This window comes from Neoarius graeffei, chromosome 2 (assembly GCF_027579695.1).
Source record: "Neoarius graeffei isolate fNeoGra1 chromosome 2, fNeoGra1.pri, whole genome shotgun sequence".
Classification (NCBI taxonomy): Eukaryota; Metazoa; Chordata; class Actinopteri; order Siluriformes; family Ariidae; genus Neoarius; species Neoarius graeffei.
Window position 1 is genome coordinate 58,464,294 of NC_083570.1, and position 17,921 is coordinate 58,482,214.

General features: G+C 44.0%; 1 protein-coding gene across 6 annotated transcripts in view; it reads right to left on the minus strand.

Moving 5' to 3' along the window:
• The window catches only part of neo1b (neogenin 1b), a 329,393-nt gene that overhangs the window by 97,831 nt on the left and 213,641 nt on the right, over positions 1-17,921 (minus strand). For all 6 annotated transcript variants that reach the window (XM_060914523.1, XM_060914522.1, XM_060914525.1 and 3 more), the window contains exons 3-4: positions 13,404-13,679; positions 4,176-4,323 (exon numbers count right to left, since the gene is read on the minus strand). In XM_060914523.1, coding sequence (XP_060770506.1) covers positions 4,176-4,323; positions 13,404-13,679 — 424 coding nt within the window. The remainder of the gene's footprint in view (positions 1-4,175; positions 4,324-13,403; positions 13,680-17,921) is intronic.

Sequence of the window (17,921 nt, forward strand, 5' to 3'; positions counted from 1 at the left end):
CAAGGCCTGCCGCTTTATTCCACTGTGCAAACTCCCCTCTGCCCTTGACACTGCTAAATTGTTGTTCACTCATGTCTTCCGAGTTTTTGGTCTCCCTCAGGACATCGTCTCTGACCGGGGGCCCCAGTTCTCCTCCCGAGTATGGCACGGCTTCTGCAAGAGCATCGGGGCCACTGCCAGCCTCTCCTCTGGGTTCCACCCCCAGTCCAACGGCCAGACGGAGAGGCTCAACCAGGACCTGGAAACCACCCTGCGAGGCCTGGCTATGGATGACCCGACATCGTGGAGCACCTGGCTGCCATGGGCAGAGTACGCCCACAACACCCTGCAGTCATCGGCCACCAAGCTGTCGCCGTTCCAGTGCCAATTCGGGTTCCAGCCACCTCTGTTCCCGGACCAGGAAGAGGACGCTGGGGTGCCCTCGGTCAACCATTACATGAGATGGTGTCGCAAGACCTGGAGCAAGGTCAGGAGGATACTCATCCAGACCTTCAGTACCAACCAGACTCAGGCCAACCGCCATAGGAGACCTGCCCACACTTTCCGCCCTGGGCAGCGGGTTTGGCTGTCCACCAAGGACCTTCCCCTGCGGGTGGAGAACCGCAAGCTTGCTCCTCGCTACATTGGCCCCTTCAAGGTTGTACGCAGAGTTAACCCTGTCTCCTACCGGCTCCAGTTACCACGTATGCTAAGGATCAACCCCACATTCCATGCTTCCCTGTTGCAGCCCGTACTGACGTCCACGTATGCCCCTGCCCCTAGGAACCCCCCGCCCCCCCCGCATCTTCCAGGGTCAGAGTGTGTTCACCGTGCGCCGCCTGCTGGACTCCCGCCGGGTTCACGGGGGCCTCCAATATCTTGTGGACTGGGAGGGCTATGGCCCTGAGGAGCGCTGCTGGGTCCCAGCTCGGGACATACTCAATAAAGAACTTTGTCGGGACTTCCATTCGGCTCATCCTGATCGTCCTGGGAACGTCAGGAGACGCTCCTGGGGGGGGGTCCTGTTAGGACTGGGACTGTTTTGGCCTCTAGAGGCCACTGTTATTTCCTTTTCTGGCCATGTTTGTTTTGGGCCTCTAGAGGTCACCACTGTGTTCTGTGTTTTGTTTTTGTCTTATTGCCTGTTTCCTGCCCCGCCCTGTCCTTAATTAGTTTGTGTATTTATACCCCCGAGTTCAGTCCTCTTGTCATGGAGTCTTTGTGCTGTTATGTTTAGCTCCAGTAACCTCTGTTCCGATTTCCTCGCCCATGTCTTTGTGGTTTTTGTACTTTGCTTTCTTTTGGACTTTTTGGACTTTGTGTTTACCATTTTGGATCCTCTGAGCGTTTGTATTTTTGCCTCTTCTTTTCTGTTTTTTTTGGCTCTTTGTTTCTTTGAACTTTTGTTTTTTTCCTGGTTATCTTCTGAGCGTTTGGATTATACTTTTGTTTTTGCCTTGGATTGTAAATAGTGTAAATATTGTAAATAAACCTTTTGATACTTTTTCTACTTCTGCCTCACGCCTCTGTATTTGAGTCATCCCCCTGGTGGCCTAGTGGGGGTTTGCTGGATTATCACACCAGCGAACCAGGTTTGAATCCCAGCAAAACCCTAACAACTTGTGTGAGACTTCAAACATGAAGTGTCAGCGCCGCCATTTTGAAAACTGTTTACACAGCAGCCAGATCGCCACATCATTCCAATTTAGATTAATTTCAAGATTTGCCAGCTTCGTCAGTGATGGAGATGATTCCATACGACTTCAAACCAACGTGGAGTACAGAAGAGTTGGAAAGACGACAGGATAAGGACTAGTCTGTCGTGCTGGTATTTACGTCATTACTGTCGCACAATTAAAATGTGCCAGATCAGGTGGCTGGTGGGTTTTCAAAATAATAAATACATGCATGTATTTTTGTGATAAATGCATTTTATACTGAGCACATTTCCCACATAATCCTCACTAAGGTTAGTGCCCTATATAGTGAGTAGGGAGCGATTTCGGACACAGGGAAAACTTCCGGCTTGATTACGTCAGCATTCGAAGGAGGGCACACGTGTCTTTTGACAATGTCGGCAAATGTTAGTCACTTTGATTTCCGCTGTACGTTTTACTTCCATCCTACGATGTCTCGCACAGGTCTCAGCCAATCTCGTTTACGGCCATCGCGTTGACATATGGACTGATATATTCCATAGCATATTTTAAACACTCATAACTTGCGATAGCGGTGACAAAATAGCTATTAAAAATGCATTCCTACATTTAATGAAATGAGATAAATAGAATTTTGATAATAAAAAATTTGCCTTCAGTTCCCCTTTAATGTATCTTTGATGACATTTCATAATCCCATAATTTCAAAATTTCCTCATTAATCACTTTACAGCAACTGATCTGAGCACCTATTCCTTTAAATGACAATAACCCCCTTCTCACCCCACCCCCTTATCTGTTGGCCAATCAGGCAACACTTTCCTCATGAATATTCATTCGAAAAGGCAGTTCTCGAGCAATGAGTGAAGATACTCAGATGAGGGGATGGTTATAATTCTAATGAGCTCTGCTTGTGACACAGAAAGGGGAGTCTTATTTCAGAGTTTCTGGGTTGACAGACACTCCAGACCCCCAAATGTATGTGCACAAGCAGTGAAAAAGTGATTTGTTCATAATATGTCCCTTTTAAAGTCATAAACAGAGGACACTGGGCAACTCTTTCAGTCTACTAACCAAATAACTTGGAGATGATACACTGAAAGTGAGAGGCCAGTAAGTTTTTTACATTGCAAACACTAAGACTTTCTCCCTAACTTAATTTCACGAGGGGAAATATAATAAACACACCGACACCAGACACCAGAGTGACTGAGACTGGGGTGGTAAAGGGACAGATTGGAGGTGCTGAGAGATGATATACATGCTGGGTCAGTCTTGGCAGCTATTCACAATTGTGCATGTGTGTGTGTGTGCGAGATGATGGCTTTGTAAGCACAGTTATTTCCTCATTCACATCACAGAGCAAGAGAACTATTTTACCAACAATCTATAGAGAACTCAGGGCAATTTACTGTTTGTAAATAGCTTTGTGTGATTCCATGCACACGAGTATATAACCAGAGAGGTATGTAGGTGTGTGGATACAGCACAGTTATGACAATGCAAATGGTATCAACCACACACACACACACAGGAGAAAGTACACAAACTGAAATAACACATCAGAGCAACTGTATACTGTATATAATTGTGGCTTTGCCGACAATGCAATAAATAGAGCAAATTAAGATTTAAGTACTTCCATGATCGCTTGTATATACAAATCATGCAATTATCCCTTTTTAAAAGTGTATCCCTTGGTGTTCCAGTAAAAGAGCGAGGTCGGGTTTCGGAAACAATACGCTACCATTACCAGCACTTTTGATTCAGCGTTCTAATCCAGTGCAGCCTTTAATGAGAGCTGGTAATGGCGGGGAATTCTAGCCCTTGCCATTTGAAATTCTCTCTTTTCCAATTGAGAAAATAAGAGTGCACATAATGGAAATCCTAACCCAAACCCACAGGTTTGAAACGAGGGTAAATTCTAAGGCTCTTAAGAGCAATTACCACAGCACACTAATGACTCTTTGCATTGGGAGATGGGAAATGGTGCGTACTGTGTTTAAGCCCGGGTGAATATACGCTCTTTGACTCCTTCTTTATAAGGCTTTAGCACCGAATTGTACTACATTTGGAGTTGAGGACGTATGAATGGTGGCACTGTGTGGCCATAGAGGAGGAGTGGAGAAAGAGAGAGAGAGAGAGAGAGAGAGAGGGAGAGACTTGTCAGTGCTTCTCAATTCCACTTTAGAACCAATACACTGCACATTTCTGTGTTCACCTGGCTCGAACATACTTGATTCAATTTATCAGTTAATTGCATTTCTTAGTTGAGAAACGTGTGCTGGAGTGAGGAAAATAAGCATCTGCAACTCTCTGCATCTGAGAACCCCAGGCATTCGCATGTAAAGACGGCTTCGGCTGCAAACTCAGCAAGATTCAACAGTTCTGGTTCATGCAGAAAATATGAGGCTCTCTTTGAAACTAGAAATATTTACTAACTCTGTTTCGGTTGGGTGGGTTTGGAAGAGAGCAAGCGTGACGCCTGAGGCGCACGCACACACACACACACACACACACACACACACACACACTCACCTCTCATCAATGACCTGGCTGTTCCGTGTCCAGCGAATGACAGGGAGTGGGAAGCCCTTCACCACGCATGGCAGGAGCACAGTGTCTCCTACCGGCTTGGACACAGCAGACGGGCCCATTAGGACTTCCATTCTCTCAACAGCAGAGTCTGAGACACAACAGAGGAAAAGCAAGCTTTCATAATTCCAGACTTCAAATGCTGTGTAATGTCCAGGTTTATAACCAGAGTTGGACAGTAATGAAGGACATTTACTTGAGTACTGTACTTAAGTACCCTTTTTGAGTATCTGTACTTTACTTGAGTATTATTGTTTTTGGAAACTTATGACTTTAACTTCACTACATTTGAAAGGCAAATATCGTACTTTTCACTCCACTGTATTTCTGTCAAGGTCCTCGTTACTCGTTACTATGAAGCGGCTTTGAAAGTGGATGGTTTTTTTCCTTTTTTTTCTAAAATGTGATTGGTCTTTTTCGCAGGTGACACTGACACAGCTGATCAGTAATCACTAGGGTCACGTCACATCCATAGACTGTATAAAATCTAGTTCACTGTGGGTGGTAAAAGAGAGCAACTAGACTTGCTTGAAGATTCTTGAAGACGTGATGAGAGGTGAAACGTCTTCAAGAATCTTCAAGCAAGTCCAGTTGCTCTCTTTTACCACCCACAGTTTACCATGACCTGGATGACTGAGAATCTTCACAGACAAAATCAAGTTCAATTTCTCAGCAGCATTATTTGAACACGGCGGCACAGTGGTGTAGTGGTTAGCGCTGTCACGTCACAGCAAGAAGATCTGGGTTCGAGCCCTGTGGCCGACAAGGGCCTTTCTGTGTGGAGTTTGCATGTTCTCCCCATGTCCGCGTGGGTTTCCTCCGGGTGCTCCGGTTTCCCCCACAGTCCAAAGACATGCAGGTTAGGTAAACTGGTGACTCTAAATTGACCGTAGGTGTGAATGTGAGTGTGAATGGTTGTCTGTGTCTATGTGTCAGCCCTGTGATGACCTGGCGACTTGTCCAGGGTGTACCCCGCCTTTCGCCCATAGTCAGCTGGGATAGGCTCCAGCTCGCCTGCGACCCTGTAGAACAGGATAAAGCGGCTAGAGATAATGAGATGAGATGAGATTAAAGATTCGTTTCGTTTTAAATGTTTGCCGAAAATGAACCACATTGCGGCCTACAAAAACTCGCCATCCAACCTGCGGAAGCATATTGAGGTATATAAACGTTTTATTTCAAGAGAAAGCTTGCAACAACGTTGTCTGTGCTTTTAGAGCTAGCAATAATGTTGCAATCGTGACAGTCTGGTTAGCCAAATGACTTTCTATGGATTTGCCCACCAAGTTGCCGTAGCCTTGTCCACGGCTAACGTTTACACATAGCTAGTTAACTTGGACACTGTTAGTTAACATGTAAAAATGGAGTTACACTAACATGAATAACGTTAACTTATTTGAAGTCCTTTCAGAAATATGTTTTAACATAATCTTGCTAAATAAACAGAACTTAGAAATCTTTCTTTTCTAGTAACGTTAGCTACCCAATATGATTTTGAGTTTGAAAAGAGTTTGCTAGCATGTCAGGTGGAGTTTCACTGACTAGCTAGCTTAACATTAAACCACCATGATGCACAGCATGCGTTCATTTTGTGAATTCACATTTCTGTCTTTGGGAACAGCATGAGGTTTTGTAAGCGTTGTGGCAATAATACAACGATGCGTTGACACAAAATGTACTTTTAATACTTAAGTATTTTTAAAAGCACTCCAGTACTTTAACTTAAGTAAAAATTTGACGGGACAACTTTCACTTGGATCAGAGTAACATTTGACCAGTGGGATCTGTACTTTGACTTAAGTAATGAAGTTGGGGACTTTGTCCACCTCTGCTTATAACGCAGCTTTCATCTTACGCAGTGAATTGGACATGATGTAAGTTTGATGAGATGAAATACTTTAAAATCCTTGGCTTAGAATAACTCTGTGGTACATCTAAAGCTGAAACACTCACTTTCACACTTTATGTGCTACCAGGAGTGAATATTGTAACAGTGCAGTGTATAAGATGGGGTATATGCAGGAATCCTGAGGTTAAATTCAATACCTTTTAAAACCTTTTCAAGACCGTTTCAATCTATTTTAAGAACTCGATGCCATTTTGAGCTGTACCTGCTTACATCAGTGACAAACATTTAACTTACATTTACTATACTTTAGATTTGTAATCTCAAAATCCAACAGTCTGAGTTTACAGTAACTTCCATGGACCACTGTATCAATACAACAGAATTCAGAAAGGCCAGGAGGGAGCAGATCTCAAGAGAGTTCAATGAGTGACTAACCAAAATTCAGTGTGCTCCAACCACTTGTTGTTTATTAGTTTATAACCTGTAAAGGGGCCTTCGCATATTTGCCAATTCCACCGATTCACATGGTAGTCTACTGATTTACAACCCCGATTCCAAAAAAGTTGGGACAAAGTACAAATTGTAAATAAAAACGGAATGCAATAATTTACAAATCTCAAAAACTGATATTGTATTCACAATAGAACATAGACAACATATCAAATGTCGAAAGTGAGACATTTTGAAATCTCATGCCAAATATTGGCTCATTTGAAATTTCATGACAGCAACACATCTCAAAAAAGTTGGGACAGGGGCAATAAGAGGCTGGAAAAGTTAAAGGTACAAAAAAGGAACAGCTGGAGGACCAAATTGCAACTCATTAGGTCAATTGGCAATAGGTCATTAACATGACTGGGTATGAAAAGAGCATCTTGGAGTGGCAGCGGCTCTCAGAAGTAAAGATGGGAAGAGGATCACCAATCCCCCTAATTCTGCGCCGACAAATAGTGGAGCAATATCAGAAAGGAGTTCGACAGTGTAAAATTGCAAAGAGTTTGAACATATCATCATCTACAGTGCATAATATCATCAAAAGATTCAGAGAATCTGGAAGAATCTCTGTGCGTAAGGGTCAAGGCCGGAAAACCATACTGGTGCCCGTGATCTTCGGGCCCTTAGACAGCACTGCATCACATACAGGCATGCTTCTGTATTGGAAATCACAAAATGGGCTCAAGAATATTTCCAGAGAACATTATCTGTGAAGACAATTCACCGTGCCATCCACCATTCCAGCTAAAACTCTATAGTTCAAAGAAGAAGCCGTATCTAAACATGATCCAGAAGTGCAGACGTCTTCTCTGGGCCAAGGCTCATTTAAAATGGACTGTGGCAAAGTGGAAAACTGTTCTGTGGTCAGACGAATCAAAATTTGAAGTTCTTTATGGAAATCAGGGACGCCGTGTCATTCGGACTAAAGAGGAGAAGGACGACCCAAGTTGTTATCAGCGCCCAGTTCAGAAGCCTGCATCTCTGATGGTATGGGGTTGCATTAGTGCGTGTGGCATGGGCAGCTTACACATCTGGAAAGACACCATCAATGCTGAAAGGTATATCCAGGTTCTAGAGCAACATATGCTCCCATCCAGACGACGTCTCTTTCAGGGAAGACCTTGCATTTTCCAACATGACAATGCCAAACCACATACTGCATCAATTACAGCATCATGGCTGCGTAGAAGAAGGGTCCGGGTACTGAACTGGCCAGCCTGCAGTCCAGATCTTTCACCCATAGAAAACATTTGGCGCATCATAAAACGGAAGATACGACAAAAAAGACCGAAGACAGTTGAGCAACTAGAATCCGACATTAGACCAGAATGGGTTAACATTCCTATCCCTAAATTTGAGCAGCTTGTCTCCTCAGTCCCCAGACGTTTACAGACTGTTGTAAAGAGAAAAGGGGATGTCTCACAGTGGTAAACATGGCCTTGTCCCAACTTTTTTGAGATGTGTTGTTGTCATGAAATTTAAAATCACCTAATTTTTCTCTTTAAATGATACATTTTCTCAGTTTAAACATTTGAGATGTCATCTATGTTCTATCCTGAATAAAATATGGAATTTTGAAACTTCCATGTCATTGCATTCCGTTTTTATTTACAATTTGTACTTTGTCCCAACTTTTTTGGAATCGGGGTTGTAGACAGGTGAATCCCACCTATTAATTTTAGTTCTAAAAAATACTGCATTTCAAAATAATAACAGTGTTGTAGTCGAGTCACTAAACCTCGAGTTTGAGTCCAGTCTCAAGTCCGTAGTGTTCGAGTCCGAGTCAAGTCCAAGTCATGAAAGAAAATTTCGAATTGAATCCGAGTCGAGTCCACTATTGATCAGAGTTGAGTCCAAGTCGAGTCCAACACTCCAACTGCACCATTTGATGGTGGCTGTTTTAACCCCATTAACATTAGGTGGGGTTTACATTAGACCGTATCAGCGGATCATCAGATTAACGTTTTTAAAACGATTAGCGTGCACACAGCAACGCCAATACACGATTCGCGTGCACACAGCAACGCCAATACACGGATACGCTCGGCTCCGCAGGCTTCCTGCGCTCCAAATCACTCCGCCCTGAACAGCGAGTGCCCTCTGGAGGGTGCGCACTCCGGCCCTGCGCAGCTCACAGAGCGCGCGAGTGGAGCGCACGAGCAGTGATTTGGGACTGAGCCGCTGTGTGTGTGATCCCAGCGCATATCACTTACCACTTGCAAGTGGAAGGATGGCAAGCCTAAAGACAATCATAACTACACAATGGGCAGTATTTGCATCAGTATTTGCAGTGTTTTCATACTTTTATACTCTTTAATGAAAGGTGATACAAGGCGGAAGTCCGCGCCGTTTTTCAGCAGTCGCGTCACATGACCAACGCCAGCGAATCAGGAAGGTGGATGTCACAGTGACGTTGTCCAATGACGACGCCAGCTAGAGCTCAGCACAGCGTATCCGCGTATTCTCAATGTTTACACAGCACCGGACCAGACACGATCTGGATTGAATACGTGGAACCTGGCGGATTCCCGTTTCCCGGCGTTTCCAGGCGTTTTAATGTAAACGGACAGTGCATCCGCGAAGAAAACGAGACAGATACGGTCTAATGTAAACTTGGCCTTAGTTTGTTCCTGGACATGACATATGAACAGGCGAATGTGCTTCTCTTTGTCAGGGAGTGTGAAGTATTCTGTCAGAGATGGTTGGGAGATGGATGTAAGTGCAGAAGGTGTGTTTATTAATACAAGTGAAGAGGGTAAACAATCCAGAACGGCAGGCAAAATTGTAAAACAGTGAAACAGGCAACAGGTTGAGCGAGCCACAAACAGGCTATCGTAGACTCAGCAGAATCAAAGACGAGAAACAGGAAATCAGGGATCAGGAAACCAAACAAGGAAATAAGGCTTGGTAATGTGTCAGCAATGCAACTCAATACTTCGCAAAGTAAGTGTGTTTTCACAGTTTTTATATCAGCAAACTGACTATGCCTTAATCCTGTGCAGGTGCGAGTCGTTTACAACGCATGTGAGAGTCCGCTTGGCGCACGCACTGTCTGGAGCGTGCCAGACAGTCTATCTGATGCATGCACCAAGGCACGAAGGTGTGACACTCTTGCACAAAATTAGTATAAAAATGAATGTAGATATAAATATCTTATGCCAAATTATTATGGCATGTTCCAAAAAATAAAGAAAAAATCCGAGTCCTTGTCTCCAATTTACGAGTCTGAATGCAGTTAATGCACGAGTCCGAGTCCAAGTCTAAATCATCAGTGCTCAAGTCCGAGCTGAGTCACGAGTCCTTAAAATTAGGGCACGAGTCGGCCTCGAGTCCAAGTCATGGACTCAAGTACTACAAGCCTGATTGATGATTAATAATAATAATAATAATAATAATAATAGGGGCAGCACGGTGGTGTAGTGGTTAGCACTGTCGCCTTACAACAAGAAGGTTCTGGGTTCGAGCCCTGTGGCCGACGAGGTCCTTTCTGTACGGAGTTTGCATGTTCTCCCCGTGTCCGCGTGGGTTTCCTCCGGGTGCTCCGGTTTCCCCCACAGTCCAAAGACATGCAGGTTAGGTTAACTGGTGACTCTAAATTGACCGTAGGTGTGAATGTGAGTGTGAATGGTTGTCTGTGTCTATGTGTCAGCCCTGTGATGACCTGGCGATTTGTCCAGGGTGTACCCTGCCTCTCGCCCATAGTCAGCTGGGATAGGCTCCAGCTTGCCTGCGACCCTGTAGAACAGGATAAAGCGGCTACAGATAATGGATGGATGTATAATAATAATAATAATTTCAACTTATATCGCGTCTTTCTCACACCCAAGGTCACTTTACAATTACAAAAAAGTCTACCAAAAGAGGGTCAGGATGCCATTCCAGTGGCGTAGCTGCCCACAGTCCCAAATTAATCAGTGAACACTGTTGGATTCACTCTTCTGATCTTGGTTCAGCTGTTTTCGGCACAGGGGATACAAGTATCTAGTGTCAAATAGTTATATTAAGTGAAGCCGAGAGCCAGTGGAATGGCGCGATAATGATCTAAATCACTCTATTGCGCCATTCCACTGGTTTTCAGTATAGTTCTAGCCAATCAGCATTGAGGTCACATATTATAACAAATCGTGCCAGTATTTGTAAAAAAAAAAAACCAAACATGCTCCGGTGATTGTGAAGAATGAAAACTCCGAAGAAAAAAAGATTCGCTGTGACAACAAGTTCAAGGCGACTTGACAAAGCATCGAGGCTTTGTTGGTCCGATTTCTTGATTAATCCCGATTTCTTCAAATATGGCACTCAGAATGGAGGAGAATGCACCATTTTACACTTTTTTTTTCCCACAGGGGGTAGCATGTCCCTGGACCCCCTAGAAGGGCATGACTGTGTGGCGCAATTTGATCTCCCGCTTTTCATTCTCAGGGGGTTGGCAAGTATGCCTTCGCATAGTGTTGTCAAAATGAGAGCAGTCAGTGGATCTGTGAGCATACAAAATGTTTGATCTTTTCACATGATGTCAAATTTAGCAGGATCATAGACATATACAGTACCAGTCAAAGGTATTGACACACCTTCTAATTCAGTGTTTTTTCTTTATTATTATTAATTAAAAGACGCTTCATGTCTTAAAGTAATGATGGATGTTGTTTCTCTTTACTTAGTTGAGCGGTTCTTGATTGGATTCCTACAGTTGTGGAACAGGGCTATTTACTGTATTTTTATTATTTACTGTTTACTGCTTGATGATCTCAAACGCATTAAGAAGGCAAGAAATTGCCCTAATTAACTTTTGATGAGGCACCTGTTAATTGAAAAGCATTCCAGATGACTCCCTCATGAAGCTGGTTAAGATAATGCCAATAGTGTGCAAAGCGTCATCAAGGTAAATGTTGGCTACTTTGAAGAATCTAAAATATGAATTTTTTTTTGCCACGCTGTTTTTGTTTACCACATAATTCCATATATGTTCCATGTGTTATTTCATAGTGTTGATGTCTTCAGTATTGTTCTACAATGTAGAAAATAGTCACAATACAGACAAACCTGTGAATGAGTAGAGGCATACAAACTTTTGTCTGGTACTGTATGGGCAAGATTCTAGTGCTGAAAATACATGCAAGCGAAGCCAAATGCTCTCTTTGTTCAGTGTTGGCATGCTGTGGAGGTGGTGTAACAGACTGAACTAGCAAGTGAGTTAGCTAGCTAGCCAGTTAGCAGGCACTTGTATTTAAATCAAAACTATCATTCCTTTAACTTAAGCCCAGGATTAAATATTTAATGTCGCAGGAACAACAACAACAACAACAGTAACAAACACTTACAAGACCCTCCAAGCTGTTATGCTGCTTTTTAGCAAATTAAATGTCCAAACAATGCCATAGTCTTACAATTTTCAAACTGTCAAAGACAACTCTTTGGATGAATATGCTATTCAAATTGAAAAAAAAAAAAAACCCTACAAAATATAAGACAGGGCGGCACGGTGGTGTAGTGGTTAACGCTGTCGCCTCACAGCAAGAAGGTCCTGGGTTCGAGCCCCGTGGCCGGCGAGGGCCTTTCTGTGTGGAGTTTGCATGTTCTCCCCGTATCCGTGTGGGTTTCCTCCGGGTGCTCCGGTTTCCCCTACAGTCCAAAGACATGCAGGTTAGGTTAACTGGTGACTCTAAATTGAGCGTAGGTGTGAATGTGAGTGTGAATGGTTGTCTGTGTCTATGTGTCAGCCCTGTGATGACCTGGCGACTTGTCCAGGGTGTACCCCGCCTTTCGCCCGTAGTCAGCTGGGATAGGCTCCAGCTTGCCTGCGACCCTGTAGAACAGGATAAAGCGGCTAGAGATAATGAGATGAGAAATATAAGACAGGCAGCACGATGGTGTAGTGGTTAGCACTGTTGCCTCACAGCAAGAAGGTTCTGGGTTTGAACCCAGTGGCTGGCGAGGGCCTTTCTGTGCGGAGTTTGCATGTTCTCCCCGTGTCTGTGTGGGTTTCCTCCGGGTGCTCCGGTTTCCCCCACAGTCCAAAGACATGCAGGTTAGGCTAATTGGTGGCTCTAAATTGACTGTACGGTAGGTGTGAATGGTTGTTTGTCTATCTGTGTCAGCCCTGCAATGACCTGGCGACTTGTCCAGGGTGTACCCCGCCTCTCGCCCATTGTCAGCTGGGATAGGCTCCAGCTTGCCCACGACCCTGCATAGGATAAGCAGTTATGGATGGAAACTATAACTTCTCATAAAATGGTGATTTCATACTTTTTAAGGGCCTTAATTTTGGTAAATTAATTTACCTTTTAATAACTTTTAAGATCCCGCAGACACCCTGACAGGAATTAGGCATCACATAAATTAGTCCGCTTGTGCATCGATCACTAGTTGACTGTGTGGAGAGCTGAAGAATTCGGATGCTACCGAGGCCGGAGTTGAACATGATGATTAAACTCTCAGGTCATCATTAGCCCTGAAAAACCTCCCAGTCATTGCTGTAGATATAAAATCCTCCATCAGAGGAAGACTGGTCATCGAGTTACAAGTGGGGCTCTGGTGATGGATACGAGCTGCGCACATTCACTCAGTTCCAGATTCAAAAATTTCAGCTGAGAAACCAGGTCATCATAAAGCAGTGTAAAATGACATGGATATTATTTTGCATGTTTATTGTATTGATTTATTTTCATCATTAACAGTCTAGCCTAAAGAACTGAATGTGATTCGCAGTCTGTATTTTATATAAAAATATAGCAATGTCCTGAATCAGATTTTGCTCCAGATTAAATATGGAAAGATGACCACTTTAGTAGTTTTTGAACATTACAAATGTGTTTGTTCTGTATTGTTACCTGATAAAAGCTCTAGCTGAGCATCTTGGCTCATCTTGGCTGGCCCCAGTCCCTCTATGATGCATCGATACACACCAGCATCGGCCTGCGAAGCATTGCTGATCACCAGAGCCGTGTGGGGCAGCTTTAGCAGCCGTGTGTCCGTCTCTACAGCCTGCCCGTTCCTCTGCCAGTGCGTGAAGGGAGCGAGATCCAAACTCACCTCACAGATTAGCACCTCATTACCCCCAGGTTGTACAAATACACTCTCTGGTTGGCTGGAGAAATGCGGCAGACCTGCAGTGCAAAATAAACAAAAGGCTCTCAATCAGAATACAATTGCTATTAGGAGCCATTGTTCTGTCAGCCCGTGCTAACAAAAGTAACGTGCATTGCATTTCTCAAAAAGTCTGTCAAAAGGACAAAACCAAACCAAAGAAAGCTTTGATAATGAGCAAATAATCACAAATGTCATGAACTGTTAAAATGATAATTCCATATAAATTTTCCATTCAATCACTTGTTCTTGACACACAGGGCCCTCCACAAGTATTGACACCCCTTGTAAAGATTAGTATAAAGGACGAGAAAAAAAATCCACCTTTTGGTGAAATTGCGTCATCTCACACTGGAAAAAAAGAGAAAAATCCAACCTTTAATTGAAATAAATTATTCAGAGAAAAACAAATCCGGGGCGGCACGGTGGTATAGTGGTTAGCGCCGTCACCTCACAGCAAGAAGGTCTGGGTTCGAGCCCCGTGGCCGGCGAGGGCCTTTCTGTGTGGAGTTTGCATGTTCTCCCCGTGTCTGCGTGGGTTTCCTCCGGGTGCTCCGGTTTCCCCCACAGTCCAAAGACATGCAGGTTAGGTTAACTGGTGACTCTAAATTGACCGTAGGTGTGAATGGTTGCCTGTGTCTATGTGTCGGCCCTGTGATGACCTGGCGACTTGTCCAGGGTGTACCCCGCCTTTCGCCCGTAGTCAGTTGGGATAGGCTCCAGCCTGCCTGCGACCCTGTAGAACAGGATAAAGCGGCTAGAGATAATGAGATGAGAAAAACAAATCCTTCATCAAGAAATAATTGTTTTCAACAAAAACACATGGCCACTATTATTCGCACCCATGTAAATGATAGTGAACACAACGTACCGTAACTGAAGCATGTTTCCCATTTAAATTGTACATGTTTGAGTTGATTGGAGTGTGTAGGAACGTTCATGCTGTAATCCCTGACTTCCTGATTAACTGGGGAACAAATATGAGGTGACACAGAAGCCAAATTCCCTTAGTCACCCATCAGCATGGGATAAGAGAACACACAAACCAAATAAGGGAGAAGTGTGTTGACCTTCATAAGTCAGAGAATGGTGATTAAAAATAGCTACTCGCCTGAAAATGTCCATTTCGACTGTTAGGACAACAATAAAAACATGGACACCAAGTGGAAGGTGTTACAAACTTGCCTGGAAGAGGACCCAAGATTATTTCGCCCCCACGTACAGTAAGCAGGAGGGTAAGAGAGTGAAAAAAATACCCACGGATGACTGTTGGTGAATTAAAAGAAGAAGTAAAATCTTGGGGTTTCTGAGTCTCCAAAACCACCATCAGACGCCACCTCCATGCCAACAGATTATTGGAAGGAATGCCAGAAAAAAGCCTTTTCTGTCAGTTAACCACAAACGTAAGTGCCTGAAGATTGTGAAACCCTACTACAACTTTGACTGAAACCATGTTCTATGGCTTGATGGAACAAAAATAGCCTCAATGAGGCTGTAGCTCATACCGACCACTGTTGTTGTGTGTGAGTTTGAAATCCGATCAATCCTGTAGGAGGAGTAGTGATTTTTGTGAAATTGCATATGACCCCTGTGGAGTTGCATCCATGGCAGGTGGCACCATCTGGTGAACAATTCTTGTTGGAATATGTCTTTAGAGTCTTCTGGGTGAGTTTCGGGAAGAGCTCGGAGTAGAGCTCCTCCACATCGAGAGGAATCAGCTGAGGTGGCTCGGGCATCTCTTTCGGATGCCTCCTGGATGCCTCCCTGGGGAGGTGTTCCAGGCATGTCCCCCTGGGAGGAGGCCCCGGGGAAGACCCAGGACACGCTGGAGGGACTATGTCTCTCGGCTGGCCTGGGAACGCCTCGGTGTTCTTCCCGAGGAGCTGGCTGAGGTGTCTGGGGAAAGGAAAGTTTGGGCTTCCATGCTCAGATTGCTGCCTTCACGACTCGGCCCCGGTTAAAGCAGATGAAGACGAGACGAGACGGGTGAGTTTCAGTGAAAACGTCCCAGCAGTTCACGAAGAATAGCGTTTAATGTGACGAGTCACTCAAAAACTTCAGACACCCATAAAATTGGAAATATGACAGGTGGCACCACCGTCTTGACAACTTTTATACACACCCACGTGGGGAACATTGTATGTGAGTTTGATTGAAATCCAATTAATCCTGTAGGAGAAGTAGCGATTTTTGTAAATTGTGGATGGACAATGACAGATGACTCATGATCACGTAAGCTCATCCAGACCAGCCCATGGCTGAATGAGCTAAAAATGGAGCTTTTTGACAATAAACACTGAAGTTGGGTTTGGCATAAAAAGGATGGCTATAATGAAAAGAACCCAATCCCTACTGTACAATATGGTGGAAGTTCTGTGATGTTTTTTGGGGCCGTTTTTCCTCCAAAGGCCCTGGAAACCTTGTTCAGGTCCATGGCATCATGGACTCCATGAAATACCAGGACATTTTAAATCCAAATCTGGCTGCCTCTCCAGGAAACTAAAACTGGGTCGTCACTGGATCTTCCAGCAGGACAGTGATCTGAAGCATGTGTCCAAATCAAAACAAAAATGGTTCGCTGACCACAGAATGAAGCTTCTGTCATGGCCATTTCAGTCCCCTGACCTGAACCCCATTGAAAACCTGTGGGCTGAGCTGAAGAGGAGAGAGCACAAGAGAGGGCCTCGGACCCTGGATGATCTGGAGAGATTGTGTAAAGAGGAACGGTCTCAGATGCCCTGCTCTGTATCTCCAACCTTATAAAAATGTTATAGGAGAGACTCAGTGCTGTTTTACTGGCAAAGGGAGGGTGTACAAAGTATTAAATACAGGGGTGCCAATAATAGTGCCACATGTGTTTTTGTTGCAAATAATTACTTCTTGATGAGGGATTTGTTTTTCACTGAATAAATTTATTTCAATTAAAGATTGGATTTTTCTCATTTTTTTTCAGTGTGAGATGAAGCTACTTCACCAAAAGATGGATTTTTCTAACCATTTTTTAAAAACTAATCTTTACAAGGGGTGCCAATAATTGTGGAGGGCCCTGTATCGTGCTAACAAGAATCTTGGATAAATGGACATACAACCCAAATTTATTTTCCACTCCTTTATCACCAGTAAAAAAAAAAAGTCACTGAAGGAAAATGACCCCAGGAATACTCTCATTCCTACAACCAGGGTTTCAACACAATCACTACACATTACATTTCCCTTAACTTTGGCAATGGTGTTAATGACCATGCTCATGGTCAGTGGTGGGAAATATAGAAAAAAGGCTCATTAAATAAATGTTTTCATGGAAAAACTATACAGTAATATGATAGAGATTTGAACACGTGGCATCAGGGAAAACTCCCCTCAGTGAGCGAAGACGCAGTTTCATCAATAACTCTTCATTTAACATTTGGGACAAAGAGAAATGATCATTCAATCAGCTCCTAGTTAATATTATCATCAGTATAGTCAATCAGATGATATCTGTGACAACCTCAGAAAAGGGAATCGCGATTTGATTTAGCACAGCTTTCTTCCATTTTGAGGACAGTATAAATTGGAAGAAAATCAGCAGAGAGGCGTAAACTGAAACTGAGAATTATATACTGCAGAGAACACACGTTTTCTTTATTCTTATCATAATGACATGAGTGCAAGCCATTCTGAAGAAGTGATGCTAAATCAATCAATCAATCAATCAATAAAAGCCAGCCCAGGAGCGCACTTTTGGAAGGTGAGGTTTATAATGGACTATTTATAGAACTCCAGTAGCACTTTACCCTCCAGACTTTTAAATGGGAGCCAAAGTGAGGTCCTAATTCTTCATGTGCATGTGATCCATCCATCCATTATCCGTAGCTGCTTATCCTGTGCAGGGTCGCAGGCAAGCTGAAGCCTATCCCACCTGACTATGGGCGAGAGGCAGGGTACACCCTGGACAAGTCGCCAGGTTATCGCAGGGCTGACACATAGACAAACAACCATTCACATTCACATCTGCGGTCAATTTAGAGCCACCAATTAGCCTAACCTGCATGTCTTTGGACTGTGGGGGAAAACCAGAGCAGCCGGAGGAAACCCATACAGACACGAGGAGAACATGCAAACTCCGCACAGAAAGGCCCCACCAGCCACGGGGCTCGAACCCGGACCGTCTTGCTGTGAGGCGACAGCGCTAACCACTACACCACTGTGCCGCCTTGTGTGCATGTGATGTCATGCTTATTTTCCAAACTGGAAGTCCGCCATGTTGGATGATAACAACA